Source organism: Schistocerca cancellata, chromosome 7, assembly GCF_023864275.1.
Source record: "Schistocerca cancellata isolate TAMUIC-IGC-003103 chromosome 7, iqSchCanc2.1, whole genome shotgun sequence".
NCBI lineage: Eukaryota > Metazoa > Arthropoda > Insecta > Orthoptera > Acrididae > Schistocerca > Schistocerca cancellata.
The window spans coordinates 422,716,450-422,744,003 of record NC_064632.1 but is presented as its reverse complement, the minus strand read 5'-3'; the positions used below and the strand labels follow the sequence as shown (position 1 = coordinate 422,744,003).

Sequence of the window (27,554 nt, the reverse complement as noted above, 5' to 3'; positions counted from 1 at the left end):
GCCGCCTGTCCTGTTTTGCCAGTCTGCCCAGCCTGCGACGTCCGACATCTGTAATGAAGGGTGGCCGCCCAAGTCCTCGACCTCTGGACGTGGTTTCGCCATGTTTTGAAACACTAACCATAGCACTCCACAAACACCCGACAAGTCGTGCTGTTTCCGAAATGCTCGTGCTGTGCCTACCCTCGGTCAAACTCAGGCAAATTGCACGCCTTCTCCTTTGACCACACAGACAGCACACTTATTGATACTACATGCACCATATGTGTGTCTGACTAGCAGCATTCCTCGCCAGGTGACGGTAGTAGGTCAGTGATCATAATGTACTGGCTGGTCAGTGTATGTGGAGCATACTGAGACAGTTGATGGGGAGGATTAATACAAGGAAATAATGTGAAAATAGTAAACTTCTTGGATAATTACAAAACTGGAATCAGTTTCAAAACTGTAAAAGAATTGCTGTCTTTTAGCGTCACTGCAAAATTCAGGTTTTCGAAGGATCATCTTTATGTTTCCAGTGCGAATTGGAGAAACATCTGGCACAAGAGGAACAAGAGATTTCCTACTGCTTTAGAACTTTTTCTTAAAAAACTAACTTCCACTCATCTTTCATGTCTCTTTTCTTGGTTACTTGTTTAGTAAAGAACACAACTCTTTTTTCCGTTTTAGAATTGAGTCAAAATGCAATCACCAATATCAGGTTCCCGATCTAGTTCTTCAAGCGCTGATGGATCTGTCTGTGGTTTCCATGATTCATCTGAACTGTCACGCAGCTCTAGTTCTTCTCCTTTTTCTGAAGTCTCCGCAACAAAAAAAGATTTTTTTTGTAGCTTTTTTCCTTTCCTTTCTGCCTTGCCTTGTGCGTCAGTCTTGCCTCTGTGAGGTTCTTTTCTGGAGTACCTGTTGCTGTTTTACTTCTCCGCTGTTTCTTTCCATTCCGTGTGTTCTTTCTCTCATCTGCTTTGGGATAGCCTCTTGCTTCCTCTGGGGCTATAAATGAACTAACAGCAGCTTGTAATTCCTCACAAGGGAACATCCCCATCGCACCCCCCTCAGATTTAGTTATAAGTTGGCACAGTGGATAGGCCTTGAAAAACTCGAGGGAAGACTTAAACCAAGGACCTCTCGTTCCGCAGCTGCTCACGCTAACCACGCGACCACGGCGATCCCGAGCTCACACTATCCTTGATGTTGCTTATCGTGCACATGGACTACTCAGTTTGTATATTTTGCTTATTTTTTCATAGTTCCACACAACTTCTTCCTGTTTCCTCGATTGATCTGTGTTCAGTTTTTCAAGGCCTATCCACTGTGCCAACTTGTTACTAAATCTGAGGAGGGTGCGATGGGGAGGTTCCCTTGTCAGCAAGTGTATTTGTAGCGTCTTGTAGTTCATAATTTGATTGACAAGGCACTGGCTCACTAGAGTTGGAATTGCTGGTTCCAGAGGACACGGATGGCAATGGTCTGCCAGTAACAGAACTTAGTGAGAGATCTCTTTCAGTGAAGATATTGCTATCATAGAGGACAATTCCACATTTCTTGAATGCTGCCAAGATACTTGAAGGAGTAAGGCCTTTCTGATGACCACTGCTTACACATGCAGCAGTTTCATAGATTTTGAATGGTTTACCTGGGTGCTGAATTAACCAAGCATCGACCACAACATCATATACGAGATTAAAAGGTTTAAATATCCCGACGTCTGGTGGCTGAACCCTGTTAGTCAAATGTGAAGGAACAGTCAAAATAGTGAGACGCCGTAATAGAAAGATGGCTCTCATAATTGTCATAAATTAATAGAGAAGGACTTTCCTTTGAGCTTGCTGATTGTTTTATGAAATGTTCCATCACTTCATAGGAAAATTCTGCGTCAACCAGATGGTGAAGATAGATTCAGCCTTCCAGGAGGTTCCCCATTCAACATGTGCTCTTTGAAATGCACTCTTGGAAAGGCCAGAACTGGTGGAAGACTGTTCCCTGCAGCACTCACCATGCAGCAAGATGTTACTAATTATCCTTTTCCAGCACTTGTCACTTTGGATACTTGCCTGATTCCTCGTTCACCGAGACTTAAGCAAATGTTCGCATGTGATGTTACGAACTAACGCAGTAAGATCCCAATTGCAGCCACCGTATGCTGGATCTTACAAAGTACAGTAACGTAACGCACACACAATGAAGCTCCTGATTCACGATAAACCGGTTACTGTGTCATTCGATCGTACGTAGCCTGCTCACTTGATGGCGGAAGACTTAAAGCAGGAGTACATACAAAACTCGCAGTGGAATACTGTGTCACAAGAGATGCAAGCATCTAGCAGAACACCAAATAAACCGAATCTGGTGGAAGATACGGTAGCGGAAGAACAAGACATGCAACCGGTGATTTATACAAGGGCGGGCCGGGAGGTCCGATACGAGGTCCCACGCGCACCTGGAGCTCCGCTATACCGGGAAGAGGCTGTGTGGGAGCGGGAAGATAAAATAGACTAAATTCCGCCGAACAGATCATGGAGGCCCGCCATGAAGGCCCAGGTGCACCGTGTCATCCTCTGCCCGCAGGCATCTCTGGATACTCGGTCAAGTAGCTCCTCAGTTTGTCACACAAGGGCTATGTGCAGCCCGCTTGCCAACAGCGCTCGGCAGATCGGATGGTCACCCATCCAAGTGCTAGCCCAACCCGACAGCGCTTAACTTCGGTGATCTGACGAGAACCCCTGACCCCTGCGGCAAGGCGGTTGGCCGCAGAAAAACGGACAAAACAAACAGTTACGCACGGTGCAGCAGTCGAAGGCAAGGACGTTAATTATTTGAGTACTGGTTATTCTTTGGCTTTGTTCTATGAGTGAGGTTGTTTCGTTGTAGATTATTCGCTTTTATGTTTTACGAGCAAGAGAAATAAAGGTGTATGTTCTCGCATATGCGTATAAGAAGTTATTATTTAATATGATGTTACATAGCGGCCATATAATAAATTAAAACATCATGCCTGATGCTGAAGTTATACTGGCCACCATTATAGGTCCAAGCCAGTGCTTCACACTTCTAAATATGTATGGTATCATATCTCCTAAACTATTTGTCGTACAATCATATAATTTTGCATGTACAATCAGCGGTACATGTGGATATGGCCTGCAAACAGTGTTACGAATAGAGTCGCCAGTAAAAAAGTGATACATTAAAACTGATGCTGAATTTTTACTGCATGAACAGTGAAAATGTAGTAAGCGATGAACTTTTCCCTTTTATCGTTTTGTGGGGATGTCAAGAAGAAATGATTTTTTAGAGGTTTGAAATTATGTGTAACGTTTGTTGGAAGTCATTCTCAAATACTGGATGAATAAAGTTCGGGTAATGCACGCCATCAGTTATCCTGCCTCAAGACAAACACACAGATTCTAACTGTAATACGTGAATTTCCTTGTTGAACTTGTAACACAAAATTATATCTCTTAATGAGTACCTAAAGACAGCATTTTAATTTTTTTTAAATTCGGTCAATAATTAGGAGAAATATTGAAAATATAATTTTTGTAGCCGTTGGAAGCCGTTACATGTGCAACCAGCAGCTAGTAATAAATTCCGGGTTATATGCATCATAAAAATCTTAAAATATGCACGAAAAATGCTTAAAAATACTTGAAAAGTGTCGAAATATGCAAGATCAAATAATTTAAAAATAACGTGGTAGTTACTGCGTGCATTATATCTCAATGTCGAACCTGTGCATATCAGTCACGAGGAAGAGCGCCGGCCATTCGAAAAATCGGTTCATTTAGAATATTGATATCATTTTCTGAATACTTTCCGGTCGAGGTTAGGAAGGGGACCGAGTGCTGTTCCAAATGTTCGGTATTAAAATTGTGTCTTCGATCACTTAAAACATGTTTATAAGCAGAAAAGAACCGCTCTGCATCATGTGAGGTTACGGGCAGTATTTGTATTTGGGTGCTATATTGGTACTTACTCTTTCTGGTAAAAATTCACCCGTCCCATAAATAAAACTATCCATTTGGCACAAGGGTTCAAAGCCTGGATTATTGTTTAAAATGTTTTAAAACCTTTCTTTACGGGTTTTTGGGAATACCTTCGGCAATGAGAAGTTCGATACAATAATTTTATTCATTAACTGAAAGGTTTCATTCAATGCCAAATCTTGAGTTTCAGGGTTGCTAATTTCTTGCAGGTATATGGGAGAAATGAGGGCTGGTCACAGCAATGTCTTTTTTAATACCGGAATCATTAAAACCTTCCTTGCAGTGGCAAACTGTCAAAGCCTCTGCACTATCGAAGTCGTTTACTACCCCTCTAAAAGCCTCGAAACGTTCACTGTAAAGCAACACAGCTTCGACCCACGTACCCTAACGAGGTACCACTGGTTCGAGAGGTAAACACACATTTGGTAATTTTTCTTGTAGGTCTTGATGCGAGCAGGATCCTTTAGAAACACATTTCTTTGTGGATGAAACCAGTTTATTTACATTCACAACAGTGGAAGGGCTTTTCCTGCTTTGATCATATTGGGAGCAGAACCTGAAATAAACATAAACACCCTTTAATCTGCAGAAGATTCCAGAAATATTTTTCTAATACTTTCATTCACAAATCTGGAGATCGTAGAATGATTTACTTTTCCAAGTTCTTTGCAGGTCGTTAAATAGGAAGAAGAAGGCTCTTCTTTAAAGCACCAACAATTGAATTTGCAATGTAACGGCCACAAGTGTCTGTAGCTTCGTCAACTGAAACCCAGATAATGCTGCCCTTGGATTCATTGCAAATTATCTGTATGTAATTTTTACGCAAGGTTGATTCATTTGTATATTTTGATTTAAGCAAAAATTGCGCAGGAAGCCTTTGAAGATAGGGTTTGTAAGTTTGTGAAGAGGAATATTGCTTGCAATGAATGCTTCACATAGTTCCATGGTAAACTGACCTTTTTGGTAACCTTTGCACAAATCCCTGTTACTGCCACTTGCTGTTGTCAGAAGTTGTTGTCGTGGTCCTTTCTTCTGCATTCCTGCGGTATGAAGACTTTTCTTGACATGCTGGTCTATTTGAAATTTTTCTTTATCTACACGTTTTTCTCGCAAACTCGACAATATAAAACAATTCTGTCATATGTAAATGTTCCGGGATGGTCAGCTATCCACGAAACGACGCTTCTTTTTTGGACGGCATGGCGCACAACACGTTACACACTACACCGCGTAAACACGTTCAACTGCGTACAAGTAAATAGAAAGCTAAACTGAAACAATGGACGAGCGACTAATTAATTGCTGCCGACGCGTACGGTATGACAGCGGAGGGGATTTGAGTGTTAAGTTCCTATGGAACCAAACTGCTGAGGTCATTAATGCCTAGGCTTACACACTACTTAATCTAACTTAAACTAACTTACGCTAAGGACAACACAAACACCCATGCCAAAGGGGGTTACCCGACAGGGGGGGGGGGGGGGGGCGAACCGTGGCTAGGCACCTAGACCGCATGGCTATTCCGCACGGCGACTAGGGGATTGACAGGGGGCGCGGGTGCAGAAGCAATGATTGCCTGCTTGTTCCTCTTCTGTAATGATTTCGCTAGGCAGTGGCCTCTCGGTTAGCGACTGCACGCAGTTCTAGGTAGAGCTCAATCTGTGAGACGTAAAACTAGATCGAGCTAGAGACTGCCCGTCTAAATTTTTAAAATGTTGGAAACATAGAGCGAAAATATGCATCGTCACTGGTTTTTAGTTAAAATATGCAATAATCGGTGAAAAGCAGCCATATAACAAATAGGGTGAACGAGACCTCCACCGACAAACTTTCTGAGGTGGTAATATGGAACTAAACAAGAAAAAAAATGTATGAAATACAGCTGTGTACCGCAAGCCGCATGCGGCCCACGGCCCGCAGTTTGACGACCACTGTTCTATACCATAGATAAAGTCTTGAAAATAAATAATTATTTATTTATGCAGAAATAAAACTGAGCAGCGCGTAGCCACATAAATATTTTTCCATGGCTTAAGATATATGTTGTATGTTAGTTCAGTTGGCATGAGCCATGAGCCATTCATAAAATTATCGTGAATATGGCCTAGGGAACACGCAAGTAACAAACAGTGCCTGCAAGGAGGTTAAAATGTTGTGCTCATCGCCATAGAGTCATAATCTACTCGATCCACGCCACCAACGAGTAACTGAGACTTCTGCGCATGTCTCAAACCAGGCATTCCCACAGTAGTTCCATTTTGCAGGGAAGCAACATTACGCGTAACAACGTCGAACTCGATGTATTACCTGTTTTCAAATTATATATTGATATAGTAATAAATCTATCGATTCAGTAGTATAATTTTAATTTACATGTGATTTTTTATGTGAGCTGTCAGAAATACTGTACAACAGGTAACGGATGTCAATATTTGGTTGCGTTGGTACACCTGCAGGACTCCTGCTGCCCTCTGCCACAGCTCTGCCATTTTCGTGGATTTAGGATTAGTTTAGTTGCAGCAATGGGAGGAGTAGGTCGGCTAGACGTACTTTGGACGAATCGGTAGTACACACCGACCGTGCAGAATGCAGTGCCGGGCGACTGTTGTGAGCGTGATAAAATTATTTCACGAAGCTTCTGTGTTAAGCGTCGGAAGAAGTGTGAACAGTTATCCTTTGCTTTGCTGTAATACCACGAAGTTCGCAGTATTGACAGCTCTTTGCTTCACGTTAACATAGAAGGTGCGAAACTAGCAGACGATGATTTTCAGCCTAGCCTGGGCCCTTTCAGTGTCTCTGTCGTTTGTAGACTGCCAGATATTCAGAGATACGAACTGTCAGTGATGAATGAAGAACAATAATACGATACTATCCGAAAAGCAGAGATTTGGACTGCGTCCATTTTTCTCGCATAGAGCATCATATCAGAAAATTTGTTATTAATATGACATATAATGAATTGAGGCCATTTGTATACGACACAACAATGTGCTTCAGCTCTGTGCACGAAAGAATTAAGTACTTGACATGATAATCACCTTGCCATGTCACTGTATCGCGCTGGCATCGTGTTTCCACGGTGTTCGAGCTTATGTTTACTCATCACCGTTTACGCAATTTTGTTTGCTGTAGCTGGTGTTTTGCTTCTGCAACTTCGCTACAGCAGACGTGTTGCAACGAAGCCCTCAAACTATGAGGATAGCTACTTGTGGGAGGTAGAGGGATGGTATAGTAACGAGAGTGGCTTGAGATGGCCAGTTGCTGCAGAAAGACACTTATTTGGTTGCCTTTCCTTGAGAGAACTGACTGACCTAGAGTTCGTAGCAGCAGGGTGGACAAAAGCTGTCTATAAGGGTACCTTTAGAGGTCAGAATGTAGCTGTAAAAACTGTAAACTTGAATGGAAAAGACATGAGAGAATGTGATGCTTCAATGTCAGTGTGCTATCGCAGAGCAGCAGCAAAAATTTTGAAAGAAATAGTGCTTTTAACGGAGCTTGCCCATGACAATGTTGTGACCGTAAGTAATAATTAAGTGATTTTAATCATCTTCCAATGCGTAAACAATTTTTAATACACGTTTTATTTACACGTAACATGATTTAAGAAAGCAAGCTGCTTGCTGTGTAGAATCAGTATTCTTCTAGTATGTAGTGTTTCTCCCGTAAATCACTCATGTAATTTAAATAATTTGTGGTGTAGAAATATTTTTACCTAAGCTTAGCCCAAACTAAATCACTCCAAAGAAATTAGCCCATAAATGAAGGTAATACTTGTCAACTTACAAATCTGGTGGCTATGCTGAACAACATGCTGTTTTTCCTTGTAGATAAGCTGCTATTTACTCAGCATTTGTTCGCCAGGTTATAAAGTGTCATAATGCAAATGTAGTACACCTGCATGTTGTGTATAAGCTTCTGTAGTCAGTTATGAAACAGACAGTGGGAGTGATACTGTAGTCATTTGAGGAAAAAAATATGAATAGTTGAGTAGGTATAGACAGTAAGACTGCAGTCATTAAACAGTATTGTCGTTTTGTGTTGTTGAAATATTTTGCTGGTGAGTTGATAGATACCGTACATAAAATACGTGCCATTCAGAGCATTTAATGTTCCATTTTTCTAATTGTAAAATGGACCTAGTACAGTGTAATCCACTGTATACAAAAGTGCTCTAACTCCTGATTTTTTTTTTTACAGGTTATTGGCTCATGTGTTCCTGAAACTGTTGGTCCTGTCGCCATTGTAACAGAACTTGGCGAACCTCTGGATACAGTCCGCTTACTTCAGTTGTCATGGGAAGACAGGCTGAGAGTATGTATCACATTATTATAAACATGATCTTAGTTTGTCTTTCATAGCATGTCTAAGCAAACATTCTTAATATTACAGTTGGCTCTTGGAATAGCCCACATTCTACATCACCTTGCAACTTCCCCCCTTGGTTCTTTGTCAATGAATGACTTTAGAAGACAGCAGTTTGTTTTGGTTGGAGGAACACTGAAGTTATCTGATGTTGATGATATTGGAGTTGGGGAACCAGAATGTGCAACAGATGATGACTGTATTATACAAGCAGAGGTATGAAAAGTGAAATGTGAAGAATGTGTTGACTTTCCTTAAATTTATCCCACTTTTATGATAGACTACTCCGGTAAAATGTCTTATAATTGTAACATAAGTAATAGGTGATTTGGCATTAAGTTATTTGTATAGATTTTACCAAATTAACTCATTCAGTATGGGTTATGGAATGTCTTGCATCTTTACGGTCCCAAAAAATATTAAGATAACCAAATGGTGATGACCATTTGAGTAAGTGGTAATGTTTTAACTTTCAGGTTTTACGTTAACTTAGTTGCTCTTGCTCTGGCACTTTTGTTGGCTACTTAACAGGATGCTTCTGTGTGAGACGTAACACACAATATCTGAATTCCTTTGTAGATTCTTCTAGTAGTCCTCAGTCTTGTGCGTGTTGTGTGTTGCAGGGAGGACATAATGGAACCAGAGAGATACACCTGAACTGCCACAACTCACACTGCGTAGGCTACAATGAACGTCTTAATGTGTTGCGTGCAGGTCAACATTTCATAAGTTTATTTTTGCCTCTGAGTGCTCCAGCATCACTAGAGCCTCAAGTCCAAGAGTTATTAAGAGCTTATAAGGAACCTGGTACATGGGAAACTGCTCATATATTATCTGCAACAGAACATTTGGTTCACAAATTTGCCTCTGGCGAATATTTGCAACGACACATACCACAGCCACCATCGTTGGACTCTCTAGGTTAGTATTACGTAACGTCATATAAAATTAGTCATGCTTTTTGAAATGAAGAGATAAATGTATCAAACAGTGGTAAAAACTTATCTTATAAGACCAGTACATTAGTTGCAGATGTTATTTATTTCTGATATCCATAATCTCACTATTGAAAATACAAACACCATCACTACATGCTGACAGCAGTGTGATGACCACCTCCTCCTCATGTTTGTCTACACTTGTGCATAAATTTCTGTTTATTAAAAATGAGTTCAAATGTACAGAAAGAAGTTTTCTCTTTCAGCCTTTATTTTAATATTATGTAGGCCTACTTCAAATATATTTCTCTTTGTATATTCAAATAGGTGTGAATGATATCCCCCATTGGTAAAATGCTATTTTTTGTGTACTCTTCCACAACACAAAAGAAGTGAGACCACTTGTGTTACAGAGGAACATTTTTTTGTGGTGTTTTAGAGTATGGTTGTTTTTTAACTTTAACTGTTTTCTTAAGCTGTGACTAGTGTAATCAAAATCGACCAACTCACTCGCTATGGGTAAGCCGTTTTCTTTCACTCTGCTGGGAAATATCATCTTAAGAGTTCTGGTGCAAAAGGAAAGATTGATTTTGGAAATTTATGAACTCACCAAGTATCGTTAATTATTTCTTGTTCCTGTCTGACTTGGACCAATTTGCATTACATGTGTCTGCATTTATTTCTCCACCATTCAAATCAGTACTGAATGTCATTCCGCGTGTGCCTGTGCAGCAGCTCTGCCATGTTTAGCTTTCAGCAGAGAACAAAAGCACTTCTGTAGTAAACCGCTCATCCACTATCTCTATTGATAAGCTTTGTTAAATGTTGTCATAGCATAGTGACACAGTTACTGGTCAAGCAATATCCATACCATTTCAGATACTTCATTAGTAACATAACTAGTCTCAATTTTAAGTATAGCTCAAATAAAATAACTTTGTGATTGAGATATATCTGTGTTGTGACCTAGTGTGATGCATGTCATTTACTCTTTCAGTCAGTAGTTGGCTGCACACAGTAGATGAAACAAATTGTATACTGAAAGACATGTCAGATTGGTGGTGGTTGTTATTGCAGCTGATATGGCAATGTATTAACAACACATTTAAAGATGGATAACTGCTATTAGAAGGGTGTTCAGTTATGTGTAACAAATATCATGGAGTAACAAATTACCCATAAGATTTGAACAAAACTGAAGTTCGTTAAAACAGCCCGTATCACTAATGCGTGGTGCTGCACTCACATTGGGAATCAGTTTCCCTACCTTTTGTTTGATCAGTAGAAGTTCTGTCAGAATTTAGCAAAATGATGAATGTGTACTACCCAACAAAGTGAACTGGTTATGTGGCCAGGGTGGCAGCACTGTCTTATATATGCCAGAGAGACAGGGAGTAGAGGTAGTAACAGCATACGCTGTAGAACTCTTAAAAGTGGAAGCACTGTCATAAACTAAATATCTGTATGTGCTACTGACTGTACTGTGTTATTTAGAGCGAAAGCAGAAACAAGACCTACTGTACATCTTATCTTGATCCTAATAACAGTTTGTCGGCAGTATCAATAAAATTAAGTTGCACAGTGATATTGCTATTTTCACAGGTGTGTAGGTTGATTCATTACTTGTTGTTTCTCTTGGATGATTATGCTGACACTTCATTCAACTCAATGCAGGCTGATTTTATTATATTTGTAGTTTCCTCTTCCATTAAAATATGTCCTCCAGTAGACATCCCAAACTTTTTTTTCGCAACAGTGAAACCTAACTTCACTCCACTGCCAGTTGATGGTTGGAGTACTGACACATTATCTGTGTATCCAGTAATGCTGGCAGCTGAGGGTTATGCGTGGGGATCGTATCAACCTTTACTGCGTCAAAGACAGCTTGAAGATTGATGCAATGAAGCGTTGAAACTGGTAGCAACAAAATAAGTTAAAATCATAGGAACGGCTGTAGTGTTTCTATTTTTTGTCACGAAAAGAATGGCAAAGTGTACCTGTCCTTGTGTCTACATGTTTTTAATTTCTTTCTGTCCATTTTGACAGGGTATCCTAAGTTAGTTTCTCTGTTATTCAAAAAGAAGTGAACAAGAATAAAGCCCTGCATTTGCAACAAAGAAATGTTGCCAGGCTCTACTGTTTGACAGTACTTTATTCACATTGTCACTCTGCAACATTTATTCAGTGTGGTGTGTATACATCTGCATTTTGTTTCAGTGAATGAGTGGTTGCTTTAATTCTGATGCTTCAGTTTTTCATAAAACACCTAATGTAGCATGCTATTTCTGCAAGTATGTTGTCCACACATAATGATTCGTATTATTTAACACCTTTCAAAATAAAATCACATAGGATATTGATGAAATAGGTTTCCTCAGAGCCCACATGTGCAGGTCTGCATGACGAAAGCTGCAAAGTTTTTGCAAAAATGGTAGTTCATAGTATTGCAGAGATTGCTGCCAGATAAAGCATTTATCGGTATCGCCAAAAAATGTGTGTGTTTGTGTATTTTGCTTCTGATTCATGGCAGGTGCTTGAATCCTGCTTCACTCAATATTGTGTCCCTCCTTTCACACTTTCACATCACCGACCTGCCTAAAGTAAGAGGTGCATTCAAGTTCTAAGGCCTCCAATTTTTTTTCTCCCGACTGGAAAGAGAGAGAAACATGCGTCATTGTTTTAAAATGATGCCGCGTTCATTGTCAATACGTCCCAGAGATGGCAGCACCATACGGCAGATGGAATTTTACCGCCAGCGGCGAGAATGAGAACTGTTTTAAATACTTAAAATTGCGACGTTTTCCTTACTTGAACAGCATGCAATCATTCGTTTTCTGAATTTGCGTGGTGTGAGACCAACTGAAATTCATTGTCAGTTGAAGGAGACGTGGTGATGGAGTTATGGATGTGTCGAAAGTGCGTTCATGGGTGCGACAGTTTAATGAAGGCAGAACATCGTGTGACAACAAATCGAAACAACCTCGGGCTCGCACAAGTCGATCTGACGACATGATCGAGAAAGTGGAGAGAATTGTTTTGGAGGATCGCCGAATCACTGTTGAACACATCGCTTCCAGAGTTGGCATTTCTGTGGGTTCTGTGCACACAATCCTGCATGATGACCTGAAAATGCAAAAAGTGTCATCCAGGTGAGTGCCACGAATGCTGACGGATGACCACATGGCTGCCCGTGTGGCATGTTGACAAGCAATTTTGACGCACGACGACAGCATGAATGAATGGGACTTTCTTCTCATCGGTTGTGACTATGGATGAGACGTGGATGCCATTTTTCAATCCAGAAACAAAGCGCCAGTCAGCTCAATGGAAGCACACAGATTCACCGCCACCAAAAAAATTTCGGGTAACCGCCAGTGCTGGAAAAAATAATGGTGTCCATGCTCTGGGACAGCGAGGGCGTAATCCTTACCCATTGCATTCCAAAGGGCACTACGGTAACAGGTGCATCGTACGAAAATGTTTTGAAGAACAAATTCCTTCCTGCACTGCAACAAAACCGTCCGGGAAGGGCTGCGTGTGTGCTGTTTCACGAAGACAACGCACCCGCACATCGAGCTAACGTTACGCAACAGTTTCTTCGTGATAACAACTTTGAAGTGATTCCTCATGCTCCCTACTCACCTGACCTGGCTCCTAGTGACTTTTGGCTTTTTCCAACAATGAAAGATACTCGTGGCCGCACATTCACCAACCGTGCTGCTATTGCCTCAGCGATTTTCCAGTGGTCAAAACAGACTCCTAAACAAGTCTTCGCTGCTGCCATGGAATCATGGCGTCAGCATTGTGAAAAATGTGTACGTCTGCAGGGCGATTACGTCGAGTGGTAACGCCAGTTTCATCGATTTCGGGTGAGTAGTTAATTAGAAAAAAAATTGGAGGCCTTAGAACTTGAATGCACCTCGTATGTTTGTCATGATTTACTTGCACCTTCTGTCAGCATCTCTGCCAGCACTACTGCATTCATCTTTATTTCATTGTCTTTAAAATTAATTACTATAACAGCAAGATGATACTGGTTCTTACAGAGGTATTTTCCACACTCACTTTTTGTGATATTATTTCCTGTCAGTTGGTTATTGTCGCACATTTTGTTAGTTTCATGACATTTTGCCACTGCAGTGACAAGTCTCATTTTGTCATTTCTCTTCAGTTCTACTTCTGCCAATACACATTTTTATTGCACTTTGTAAAATTTTTATTTTTCTTTGTCAGATAGTCCTTGGGGTGAATCCATTTAAATTCTATGCAAGTAAAAGGTCATAAATATCATCGCAGTCTCATTATCCTATGACAGAGTTTGCCTGCAGGAGCAAGTGGGGTTTGTTTGGATCAAATAATATTCCCTTTGTGTAGTTGTGTGGCATGGGATTGCTTAGTTTTCAAAAAGTAAATGATGTCCCATGTTGTGGGAGTAACTCGATGCACCTTGTGAAGGCTCATTGAATTATGAGAGATTTTGCCAATTTTAGTCATGAAAATTATTAAAGGTTAGTTAAACTTTGCAATATTGAGTACTTGAACAACCACTGATTTGTGTTCATGTTCATTTCTTCATAGTAGGAAGTGGTTACAAACCCCACCAATGTACCCCGTTGGAGGAGTCAGTATACTACTATTTTGTATGCGGAGAGCCTTCCATTAAAGTCTGACTGTAAATATTAAGAACTGCTGTACCGTTGTATTCTTTCCACAAGCTGTCAAAATAATTTAGAAAAAATTCCATTGTTTGGTTGCTTATATATATATATAAACTTCCCTCTTTCCTGATGAGGCAACAGTTTGTTGCGAAAGCTTGAATTTTGTGTGTATGTTTGTGTTCGTTTGTCTGTCTGTCGACCTGCCAGCACTTTCATCTTTGTTTTTAGGTGTATATATATATATATATATATATATATATATATATATATATATATATATACACCTAAAAACAAAGATGAAAGTGCTGGCAGGTCGACAGACAGACAAACGAACACAAACATACACACAAAATTCAAGCTTTCGCAACAAACTGTTGCCTCATCAGGAAAGAGGGAAGGAGAGGGAAAGACGAAAGGATGTGGGTTTTAAGGGAGAGGGAAAGGAGTCATTCCAGTCCCGGGAGTGGAAAGACTTACCTTAGGGGGAAAAAGGGACGGGTATACACTCGTGCGCACACACACACATATCCATCCACACATATACAGACACAAGCAGACATATTTAAAGACCGTCGTGGAACATGTCAGTGCATGAAATTACAACATACAAGTGATAACAGATAAAATAAGATGTTTTATGAACCCAAAAAAGAAGACAAGCCATAAGTTTGTGTAAAGGCGATCAACAATACAACATAGGAATTGGCTTAATTTTTCAAGGAACACCTTGACAGAATAGGAGTGACCGATAAGGAAACTCTTCAGTTACAATTTGAAAGTGTATGGATTACATCTAAGATTTTTTAATTCTTTTGGTAGCTTACTGAAAATGGATGCAGCAGCATACTGCAAACCTTTCTCCACAAAAGTCAAGGAGGTGCAGTCCAAATGCAAATTGGAATTGTGCCTACTATTAACTGTGTGAAAGCTCTGTGTGTGTGTGTGTGTGTGTGTGTGTGTGTGTGTGTGTGAACACCTACAAATTTTAACTGTTAAGTTTGACTAATCATATGCCCATTCTGTGAAATTAAAACATCAGGGTTTGTTGACTTGTGTGTTAAAAACTGAGTCTTACTGTGATTTAGCATTAGTTTATTTTGTACAAGCCACTATTTGAAACAGAGCCAGTGTTGGGAAACAGAAATATTTTAGTGTGGCCTGTAATACTAGAGGGCATATCATTTATACAAATAAGGAAAAGGAGTGGCCCAGTAATGATCCCTGGGGCATCGCCCATTTGACATGTTCTCATGGACCTTAAATTTTAGAGATACTATGTAACATAATGTAGCTCTTGTGGATCGTGTAGCATGTATAAAGAGTGTGTGCTGGTGGAACACACTTTTACTTCATATAGCAATGAAATTTAAATGGCTGGACAGACTTTCATGGAACATAGCTAAGAACCATTCTGATTAAACCAGCTTAGAGAGAGAACCTACATTAAAATCAAACCTTTCGTTTGGGTTTGGGAGACATGTTGGTGCAGACTGATATACAGACTGTCATAGGGGTCAAATATATAACAGCCTCAGTTTTGCGCTGGGAGTTGAAAATACTCCCCTGCTGGGAGTACCCCTCTACTGTATAAGTAATCCTAGATAAGTTGAGTGTCAACCTCTGTTTTAACAAGGGTGTGAGACAGGAAAAAAGCAAAAAGATCTTGACTGCCATGGGCAAAGGGGTATGAGGGGAAGGGTATTGGCTCGAAAGGCTGCCAACTATTAAATACATATGCATCATGTGCGCAGCTGGTCAGCAGCTATGACATCCATTATAACTCCGAAGAAACAAGATTTTCTCTCTCTCTCTCTCTCTCTCTCTCTCTCTGTCTCACACACACACACACACACACACACACACACACACACACACACACACACACGTGCCTCATGCCCATGCCTATCATATCACATTTGTTACCTATTGTCACACACCAGTGCCATCCCTGTGGCAAATTATAGTTACATTGCAGTGTAATATGTATGTACTAATTTAAACATCTGGTGCCAAGTTGCCCTTGGGAGGTGCCAGAACTGTTTCAGCCAAACTTTAGCTTCGTGCTGCAGCTTTGCCTTGTTTACATAAAAGAATTTTTTGGAGAGGCGCAACAGATGACATCTCCCCTCTGTCTCTTACAGTCTGTCAAACCTGACAAGGTTCGGTGTGTATTTCCAGAACAAGCAACACAGTCCAAGAAAGAACCGTGATTGGCTTATTGGCAGCCCATTTTCTTAGGCTCTTTAGAACATCAATCACAAAGTTATTTTTCACACTATGCTACCTGTACTCATGAAGGTGTCATCCACAACACAAAATGGTGTATTGAATGTATATATGAATGATTTTAGAAATGTTTTATTTAAATCTAAATGTAATACACTTAATACAGAAATGCAGTAATGTATAGACTAGGTGATAAATATTTTGGCAATTGTTCATAAACAGCTAGAGTACCTCTCTGAAAGCAGCCAACTTGTCATTCTTTCTGTGAACACCTCCAAGGATACTATCAAACCTCAGATACCTTAAGTGTGACCTGAATCAGTTTTAACTCATGAGTTAGTAATATGATTCAATTCCATTGCCTTTTGAGCTATCCCATAACTTTGATAAACTCTTTCTAGAATGTTTCAGATATCCTCATAGACATTACAAACCAATGAAAGCTCTGACGTCCATAACAGAAATTGCTTTAGAATTCCTTCCCCTTGAAAAATTACCATGAACTTCATTGACATAATTATTAGTACATGTTGCCATAAGCTGTATTATATTTTTCCTCTGTTTAGCTTGTCCATAATAAAACATCCCTGGCTGTCATGCTGTGGCCGAAGGGATATCACTTTAAAACGTGACGTTTCATCCCCATCTGCAGAGGACAATTTCAAGGGGGATTGTAGCTTTGTTGAATGTCCAATTCACACCCTGGCTTGCTACTGACTACAGCAAAATTCCACTTCCACTAGCTTCCGCACCTTGGCATGACTTCACATGTTTTGAATACGCGAGAGCATCTGGCCGTTGTCGACTGCCGTTGTCGACTGCCGTTGTCGACTGCCGTTGTCGACTGCCGTTGTCGACTGCCGTTGTCGACTGCCGTTGTCGACTGCCGTTGTCGACTGCCGTTGTCGACTGCCGTTGTCGACTGCCGTTGTCGACTGCCGTTGTCGACTGCCGTTGTCGACTGCCGTTGTCGACTGCCGTTGTCGACTGCCGTTGTCGACTGCCGTTGTCGACTGCCGTTGTCGACTGCCGTTGTCGACTGCCGTTGTCGACTGCCGTTGTCGACTGCCGTTGTCGACTGCCGTTGTCGACTGCCGTTGTCGACTGCCGTTGTCGACTGCCGTTGTCGACTGCCGTTGTCGACTGCCGTTGTCGACTGCCGTTGTCGACTGCCGTTGTCGACTGCCGTTGTCGACTGCCGTTGTCGACTGCCGTTGTCGACTGCCGTTGTCGTGGTAAAAATCTTCTTCAGCACTGGAATCCAAATTTCATTCAATTTCACACCCTCCTTCTTCCCATTGAAATTCCTGGAGTGTTACACAGTGGTATCCATTTGTGGCTGCCACAACTTCAGTCCGGTCAAAATCAATGTGGTGGTCTCCCGGCTCTAAAGCATGTTCCACAACCGCTGATCTGTCAATCTCCCCTCTTCTGCAATTGTCCTTGTGTTCTTTGAGTCATTTTTTACAGTATTTTGTAGTAGCCATATATATCTCCCCACAGCTACATGGAATCCTATAAATTCCAGCGGTTGGTGAGCATCCTTAGCCGATTTTAAGAGATCTTGTATCTTCCATGTGGATCTGTAAATTACTGTGATGTTCCGCTTCCTCACGATTTTTCCAATGCAGTCAGTCACGTCCTTAATGAATGGCAGGAAAAGTTTTCATTTCACCAGCACTTGAGCATCACTAAGATTTCTACATGGTGGTCTTAACGCCCTTTTCACCTCAGTGAACAAATAACTTAATGATCAATGCGGTGGTGAGATGTTTCAATTCTGCATCAAGCAGCTCTGATTCACAGATTTTCCTTGCTCTATCCACCAACGTGAGGCATCATAAAAACTTTTGTTGTGAGTGGTGGTTTGAATCCCGGTGTAGGTAGCAGTCTGCATGCATGAGTTTTTGGTAAACTGTGTGGCCCAAGCTACCATCTTCTTTCTTGAAAACTAGTACACCAAGAAAATTTAATCTTCCATCTGTCTCCTCCTCCTCCTCGATAAACTAAATCTTTGGATTGATCCTGTTCAAATGCTTGTGAAAATGATCCAGTTCCTCCCTGCCGTGCCACCACTAGACAAATGTATCAGCCAAGCAAGAGAACCAAATATTCGGTTTCTTGTTCTCAGTTGCCTGCTCCTCAAATTTTTCCATAAAGAAATCTGCTATAACTGGGTTTAAGGAGCTCCCCATAGCAGCACCATCCGTCTGTTCCTAGAACTCTTCATTCCATTTGAAATATGTGGTTGTGAGGCAATATTTAAACAGTTCTGCAACATCAGGAGGGAAAATCCGATTCAGCTGTTGCAACACTTCATTAAGTGAACCATAGCGAACAGCGACACATCAAAATTAACTATTACGTCCTCCGGCTGTACCACTATGCCATTTAATTTACTGATAAAATGTGCTGAATTCTTGATATACTAATCCAATTGGCCCACATACGGTTGTAATAATTTGTAATAAAGTTGTCAAGAACTTGGAAATCGAATAGGTAGACGAACCAACGGTATTCACTATAGGCCTTAGAGGAACATTTCTTTGTACACCTTCGGCAATTCATAAGGTCTTGGTACTAATGCAACTGAATTGAACAGACTTTCCTGAATGCGCGGGCCGACAGAGGACTTCCTTATCAACTGCGTAACAGTTCTTAATGTTTGTCAGTGAGGTCTTTAGTTTCCTTTATGTTTGCAGATCTAGTAAGTAGTTGTTAGTCTTACTATAATAGTCAGTCACATTCAAAACAACTGTTGCATTTCCCTTGTCAGTAGGGAGAATGCGTTCAGGAATTTTGAGGCATTCCTCTCACCCCCAGTTAAATTACTTTTTGGAGGCTTTGTGCGAGAGAATACTCTTGCAGCTTCTATATGGATTTCTTCAGCCGTAACTTTGTCCACACTATGAATGCCTGCTTCTGCACTGGTTGTTATTTCTTCCACGGGCACAACTCGTGGGCTGATGTCAAAATTTCCACCTTTGGCAAGCTCAAATCTCTTGTTGTCAGATAACTTGCAACCTAATAAGAGCATTCATCATTTAGATGCTTCCCGTGCCATTAGCAATTTATCCGGACGTTTGGTACCTGACGATAGTGATGCTAAAACACAGGTGAAATCAAAAGTTTTCCTGTCATTCATTAAGGACGTGACTGAGCGCATAGGGAAAAATCTTGAGAAAGCAGAACATTGCTGTAATTTACAAACCCACATAGAAGATAAAAGTTCACCTAAAACTGGCCAAGGATGCTCGCCAACCACTGGGAAAAAGCTGGAATTTATGGGATTCCTCGTAGTTCTGGGAAGGTGTATATAGATACTACAAAAACAACTGTCAAAAAATGCCTCAAAGAGCACAAGGGCAATTGCCGAAGAGGAGAAATTGACAAACCAGCTGTTGCGGAACATGCTTTACAGACAGGAGACCGCCACATTAATTTTGACCATACTCAAGTAGTGGCAGGTACAGATGGATACCACGAAAGACTGTACAGAGAGGCTATAGAGATAGTGGGCCAGGGTGTGAATCACATTCAACAAAGCTATGATCCCCCTTGAAAATGTGCTCCGCAGGTGGGAACAAAAGTCAGGTTTTAGAGTGAAATCCCTTCGACCACGGTGTAATAGCCCAGAATATTTTTTTAATTATTCCATCTTTTCTTAAAAGAAACACAACCTCTTGAATTACTCCTTCCTATGATTCGTATTCATCATTTTCTGGCTCTTCTTCTGATCCTGAATCATGACCACTTTCATGTACACAATCATGGTTCTCTGTCTGTCAATATCACTGTCAGGATCACCACCACTCAACTCATGGAACCATTCCAGCCATTTTGTTTTTTTTTTTTTTATTCTTAGACTTTTATCCCACATAGTAAAAGTTTAGAGAATATTTACTTTCATATGTGAGCATTCTGGGTAAAATGAAAATTAACTGTAATTAGTTTCAATATGCTTCAAATTACACACATGAAATTTAGATTGAATCTAGGAAAATGGTGAAGTAACACTCAGTTTGTTTCAGATAGTAGCAGTAGTGCTCGCGCAGATGACCAGCATCCTCCAAGCAATAATAATGTTTCATAAGCAATGCAGCACTGCTTAATTAAAAGACAGTGATGGCTCAAGCTAACAGATGAGTGTCATCTGCGCAAGCAATGGAGAGTTACTTAGGATCTAATACATAGTAGTCTTCCACTCGTTTTATTATATAAGATTGTGTGTGTATGCTTAACAGGATTCGAGAAACTGAGAGATAGGGACCTACCTGGGGAATTTGATTACCACTGCCACCATTCATCGTCCTCTGTTGTTTGTATAAAGTCAGTTATGAATGAGATCGAAGCTGCAGAGATTTGTGCCAAGGATGCTGGTTGCCGAGCAGTTGTGATCGGACACGAGTACACGTGGACAGGTATGAAAAGAACACAGTTCATTCATTGAAAATGCCTCTTCATGAAATTATCACCAAATTGTTTTTTTTATCTGTGGAGTATTGTGCTTACACTAACAATTTAATTGCTAAAGGCTGAAAGTAGTTGAGAAACAAAAGTGAATTTGCTTAAGTGGAAAAAAAAGCCTTCTTACTAATGCTGTAATTTATATTAGCAACAAACATAACATCTTAATTGTTGCATTAAAAGGTATCTATCTTATAAGTATTTTCTGCTCTAGTGTGCACTAACTTTGTTACACACACACACACACACACACACACACTGATGACTGCAGCATCTGGCAGCTGAAGCCACACTGCAAGCCAGCAACAGAGCATGATAGGTATGGGAGGGGGTAAGGAGGAGGCTGAGGAGCACGCAAGGACAATGTGGAGAGAGGGTAGGGCAGCTAGGTGCAGTTGGCAGGAAAGAAGTAAAAAGACTGGGTGCGTTGCTGGAATAGGGCTGTGTAGTGCTGGAATGGGAATAGGGAAGGGGTTGGATGGATGAGAAAAATGATTAACAAAGGTTGAGGCTTGGTGGGTTATGGGAATGTAAGATATATTGCAGAGAGAGTTCCCACCTGTGCAGTTCAGAAAAGCTGATGTTGGTGGGAAGGATCCATATGGCATAGGCTGTGAAGCAGTCATTTATACGAAGGATGTTGTTTTGGGCAGCGTACTAAGCAAAGGGTGGTCCATTTGTTGCTTGGCCACAGTTTGTTTGTGGTCATGCCCACATTGAATTCGGCATGATGGTTGCAACTTAGCTAGTAGATTACATGACTGGTTTCACAGGTAGTCCTCCCTGTGATGGAGTAGGTGATGTTTGTGACTGGAGTAATTGGGAGGGGGGGGGGGGATGTATGGGACAGGACATTTCTCATTTCAGAGCAAGACAAGAGGCAGTCAGAAGCCTGGTGAAGAATGTAATGCAGTTCCTCCAGTCTTGGGTGGTATTGTGGGAGACTTGAAAGCTAAGGCATGGGAGATTTGTTTCTGTACAAGGTTTTGGAGGATAATTATGGTATGCGAAAGCGTCAGTGAGACTCAGTATATTTCAAGAAGGACCGCTCATCTGCATCTACATCTACACGGTTACTCTGCAGTTCACACTTAAGTGCCTGGCAGAGGCTTCATTGAACCAATTTCATACAACTTCTCTACCATTCCACTCTCAAATGGGTCGTGGGGAAAAAGGAACACCTAAATCTTTCTGTTTGAGCTCTGATTTCTCTTACTTTATTATGACGATCATTTCTCACTACGTAGGTGGGTGTCAACAAAATATTTTCGCATTCGGAAGAGAAAGTTGGTGATTGAAATTTCGTAAATAGATCTCACTGCAAAGAAAACCACCTTTGCTTCAGTGACTGCCACACCAACTCGCATATCATATCAGAGACAATCTCACCCCTATTGCATGATAACACGAAACTAGCTGCCTTTCCTTGCACTCTTTCGATGTCCTTTGTCAATCCTACCTGGTAAGGATCCCATACCATGCAGCAATATTCCAGCAGAGGATGGACAAGTGTAATGTAGGCTGTCTCTTCAGTGGATATGTCGCATCTTCTAAGTGTTCCGCCAACAAAGTGCAGTCTTTGTTCCGCCTTCTCCACAATATTATCTATGTGGTCTTTCCAATTCACGTTGCTTGTAATTGTAATTCCTAGGTATTTAGTCGAATTGACAGCCCTTAGATGTGTGCGATTTATCATATACCCTAAATTTATCGCATTTCTTTTAGTACCTATGTAGATGACCTCGCACTTTCCTTTGTTTGGTGCCAATTGCCACTTTTCGTACCATATAGAAATTCTCTCTAGATCATTTTGTAATTGGAATTGATCATCTGATGATTCTACTAGATGGTAAATTACAGCGTCATTTGCAAACAATCTAAGGAGGCTGCTCAGATTATCACGTAGATCATGTATGTAAATCAGGAACAGCAGAGCGCCTATGACACCGCCTTGTGGAACGTTGGATATAACTTCTGTTCTACTCGATGATTTAACGTCTATCACTATGAACTGTGACTTCTCTGAGAGGAAATCATGAATCCAGTCACGCAACTGAGATGATACTCCACATGCACGCAATTTGATTAATAGTCGCTTGTGCGGAATGGTATCAAAAGCCTTCTGGAAATCTAGGAATATGGAATCGATCTGAGATCCCTTGTCGACAGCACTCATTACTTCATGGGAATAAAGAGAATGATATTTTCTGAATCCGTGTTGGTTATGTATCAATAAGTCATTTTCTTCAAGGTGATCCATAATGTTAGAGTACAGTATATGCTTAAAAATCCTACTGCAAATTGAGGTCAGTGATATGGGTCTGTAATTGAGTGGGTTACTCCTATTTCCTTTCTTGAATATTGGTGTGACCTGTGCTACTTTCCAGTCTTCAGGAATATACCTTTCGTCAAGTGAGCGGTTGTGTATGATTGCTAAGAAAGGTGCTATTGTGTCTGCATACTCTGAAAGGAACCTGATTGTATACCATCTGAACTGTGAGTCTTGCCTTTCTTGAGTGATTAGAGTTGTTTTGCAACACCTAAGATACCTACTTTTATGTCATACATGCTAACTGCTGTTCTTGTTTCGAATTCTGGAATATTTACTTGTTCTTTCATGAAGGAGTTACGGAAAACTATATTTAGTAACTCCGCTTTAGTGGCACGATCATCACTGCAGATGCAACGACCACAGGTGGCTAGACTGTGTGGAAGGGACTTCTAGTATGGAATGAGTGGCACCTGTCAGAGTGGAGGTATTGCATGTGGTTAGTAAGTTTGATATGGACAGAGGTACTGATGTAGCCATCTTTGACGTGGAGATCAACATCTAGGTAGGTGGTTTGTTGGGTCGAGTAGGACCAGGTGAAGCAAATTGGGGAGAAGCTGTTGAGGTTCTGGAGGAATGTGGAAAGGGTTTCCTTACCCTCAGTCCAGATCGCAAAATATATACAGGGTGGTCCATTGACCCTGACTGGGCCAAATATCTCACGAAATAAGTGTCAAACGAAAAAACTACAAAGAACGAAACTTGTCTAGCTTGAAAGGGGAAACCAGATGGTGCTATGGTTGGCCCGCTAGATGGCGCTGCCATAGGTCAAACGGATATCAACTGCGTTTTTTAAAATAGGAACCCCCATTTTTATTACATATTCGCATAGTTCATAAAGAAATATGAATGTTTTAGTTGGACCACTTTTTTCGCTTCGTGATAGATGGCGCTGTAATAGTCACAAACATAGGGCTCACAATTTTAGACGAACAGTTGTTAGTAGGTTGTATGTTTCAACATTTTATTTCAGTTGTTCCAGTGTGATACGTGTACCTTTGTGAACTTATCATCTCTGAGAACGCATGCTGTTACAGCGTGATTACCTGTAATTACCACGTTAATGCACTAAATGCTCAAAACGATGTCCGTCAACCTCAATGCATTTGGCAATACGTGTAACGACATTCCTCTGAACAGTGAGTAGTTCGCCTTCCATAATGTTCGCACATGCATTGACAATGCGCTGACGCATGTTGTCAGGCGTTGTCGATGGATCACGATAGCAAATATCCTTCAACTTTCCCCACAGAAAGAAACCCGGGGACTTCAGATCCGGTGAACGTGCGGGCCATGGTATGGTGCTTCGACGACCAATCCACCTGTAATGAAGTATGCTATTCAATACCGCTTCAACCGCACGCGAGCTATGTGCCGGACATCCATCATGTTGGAAGTACATTTCCATTCTGTCATGCAGTGAAACATCTTGTAGTAACATCAGTAGAACATTACGTAGTAAATCAGCATACATTGCATCATTTAGATTGCCATCGATAAAATGGGGGCCGATTATCCTTCCTCCCATAATGCCGCACCATACATTAACCCACCAAGTTCACTGATGTTCCACTTGTCGTAGCCATCATGGATTTTCCGTTGCCCAATAGTGCATATTATGCCAGTTTACATTACCACTGTTGGTGAATGACACTTCGTCGCTAAATAGAATGCGTTCAAAAAATTTGTCATTGTCCCGTAATTTCTCTTGTGCCCAGTGGCAGAACTGTAAACGACGTTCAAAGTTGTCGCCATGCAATTCCTGGAGCATAGAAATATGGTATGGGTGCAATTGATGTTTATGTAGCATTCTCAACACCAACGTTTTTGAGATTCCCGATTCTCGCGCAATTTGCCTGCTACTGATGTGTGGATTAGCTGCGACAGTAGCTAAAACACGTACTTGCGCATCATAATTTGTTGCAGGTCATGGTTGACGTTTCACATGTGGCTGAACACTTCCTGTTTCCTTAAATAACGTAACTATCCGGCGAACGATCAAGACACTTGGATGATGTCGTCCAGGATACCGAGCAGCATACATAGCACATGCCCGTTGGGCATTTTGATCACAATAGCCGTACATCAACACGACATCGACCTTTCCCGCAATTGATAAATAGTCCATTTTAACACGGGTAATGTATCGTGAAGCAAATACCGTCCACTCTGGCGGAATGTTACATGATACCACTTACTTATACATGTGACTATTACAGCGCAATCTATCACAAAGCGAAAAAAGTGGTCCAACTAAAACATTCATATTCCTTTACATACTACACAAATATGTAATAAAAAAATAGGGGTTCCTATTTAGAAAAATGGATTTGATATCTGTTTGACCTATTGCAGTGCCATCTAGCGGGCCAACCATAGCGCCATCTGGTATCCCCCTTCAAGCTAGACAAGTTTCGTTCTTCGTAGTTTTTTCATTTGATGCTTATTTCGTGAGATATTTGGCCCGGTCACTCTCGATGGACCACCCTGTGTGTATGGTGTGACTTACCAAACGAGAAAGTGCTGGTAGATGGACACAGTGCTGGTTGATAGACACAATAAAAAACACACAAATTTAAAGCTTTCGCAACCCAAGGTTGCTTCATCAGGAAAGAGGGACGGAGAGGGTAAGGAGTCATTCCAATCCCGGGAGCGGATTGGTAAGTCACAGCATCTTTGTTTTTTAATATATTTTTCCCACGTGGAATGTTTCTTTCTATTATATTCATATCATTAATTTGAACCCAACAATTACGTTTGTTATATTCACTGTTGCATTTTGGGATCTTTTCTGTCATCTTACTTTCTCTTTTTGTTTGTGCAAGTAGTTTCACTTTGTATTCACCTTCCCTTTTTACCGTAATCTACCATACAATTTATCCTGCCTATATATACACTTAATAATAGGTAACTTACTTCCAAACCATAACCAAAAAAATTTTTTACCACTTTCAACACTACCGCTGCTATGAAATACACCTTTCCCAGTTCACAAACATTTTCTCGTGAATACTATTTCACAGCTTCAGTTCTTTTCCCTCATTTTCATAATCTGTCACTATATAACCAGACCTTTTAATACATTTTCACGGAGGTTTTTCGAAATTTTCCCAAATTTCTCCACCCTTTAACATGTTTTGGAGGCGACACAACTACCTAACCTTTGTACACATCGTTGTTTACCAACCTAAGTTCACCACAGGATCAACGTAGCTCAGCTTAAACCAACACTCTTCGACTTTTTTCACACCAGATCTCCAGTTGCTTTCTAGTTCTCCTTTATCTCTCCCCATATATTTTTATTTTCATTTTAGCCTTATGTTACACTTTCCACCTTCTAATACCATGTCACCCTCACAACATCCCCACAACAACCCAATTAAGTTTTATTTACATTCCCTCCGCAAACATGCCTTCGCCAAAGCCAGATTACGCTCCCATATTTTATTTTCTCAGGCTTGTCTGACATTTGGCATTACCCCAAAGGCCTCACACTTAATGTTTCCATCTCTGGCTGTAACCCTTCTTTCCATCAGTCCCTGTTCCAGTTCCAAACTGAACAATCCATTGCCCTCACCCACCTAATCCTTCACCTACACATCAACTCAGCCAATGAATACACCCGTCAACTCCTATCCTTAATAAAAGTCCTCAATCTTTCCTCTCCCACAAGCACACCGGCTGTTCAGAGCATCCTCTTACAGGCCAACCGCAAATTAGAACAGCATGCCACCCTCCACCTCAAACAACTATCCAATCTCCTGGTTTCCCACCTCCGGAAAGGCAACTCACTCACCCCCCACCACCTTTCCAACAAACCTCAACCTCTCATTGCACACAGACCCAGTCTCTCCCATCTACTCAATCCCCCACTTCCAGCTCCACTCCCCCCAAAACCTCAAAATTCTAGTCAACGCAATCTGGAACCACAACACCCCAATTCTGTAGCTAACATTTCCTCCAAACCTCTGTCCTATCCAAAGGCCTCACCTTCAGCCCCACTCCCAGATTCAACCAAACAGCCTTCGTCAAAGATTTACTGTCCTACACTCCTAGTCTCTGCTGGAAATATCACTTTGCTATGAAGAAAAATAATCCTAATCCTACTCCTAATGATCCAACTCCCCAAGACACTATCCAAATTGAACCCTGCCTGGAACAGTTCCATCCTCCATCACAGCAGGACCAACCTCCTCTTCCTCAAAATCACCCTCTCCAAACCTTCCAGGAATTTCTCACGTCCAGCCTTGCCTCTCAATCTTTCTTGAAGAACCTTAATCCTACTCCCAACATCACCACAGCTGAAGCCCAGGCGATCCGTGATCTGAAGGCTGACCAATCCATCGTCATTCTTCTGGCTGACAAGGGTTCCACAACTGTGGTACTTGATCGTCAGGAGTATGTGGCTGAGGGACTGCGTCAGCTTTCAGACGATACATACAAAGTTTGCCAAGGTAATCCCATTCCTGATGTCCAGGCGGAGCTTCAAGGAATCCTCAGAACCTTAGGCCCCCTACAAAACCTTTCACCTGACTCCATCAACTTCCTGACCCCACCAACACCCCGCACCCCTACCTTCTACCTATTTCCTAAA

At 41.2% G+C, this 27,554-nt stretch overlaps 1 protein-coding gene across 1 annotated transcript in view; it reads left to right on the top strand.

The window, feature by feature from the left end:
• Nucleotides 1-6,462: 6,462 nt before the first annotated feature.
• Nucleotides 6,463-27,554, top strand: part of LOC126092293 (extracellular tyrosine-protein kinase PKDCC-like) — a 60,242-nt gene continuing 39,150 nt past the window's right edge. The window contains exons 1-5 of the mRNA XM_049907812.1: nucleotides 6,463-7,498; nucleotides 8,178-8,291; nucleotides 8,370-8,558; nucleotides 8,966-9,263; nucleotides 20,409-20,585. Of these exons, the coding sequence (XP_049763769.1) occupies nucleotides 7,025-7,498; nucleotides 8,178-8,291; nucleotides 8,370-8,558; nucleotides 8,966-9,263; nucleotides 20,409-20,585 (1,252 nt within the window). The 5' untranslated portion in view covers nucleotides 6,463-7,024. The remainder of the gene's footprint in view (nucleotides 7,499-8,177; nucleotides 8,292-8,369; nucleotides 8,559-8,965; nucleotides 9,264-20,408; nucleotides 20,586-27,554) is intronic.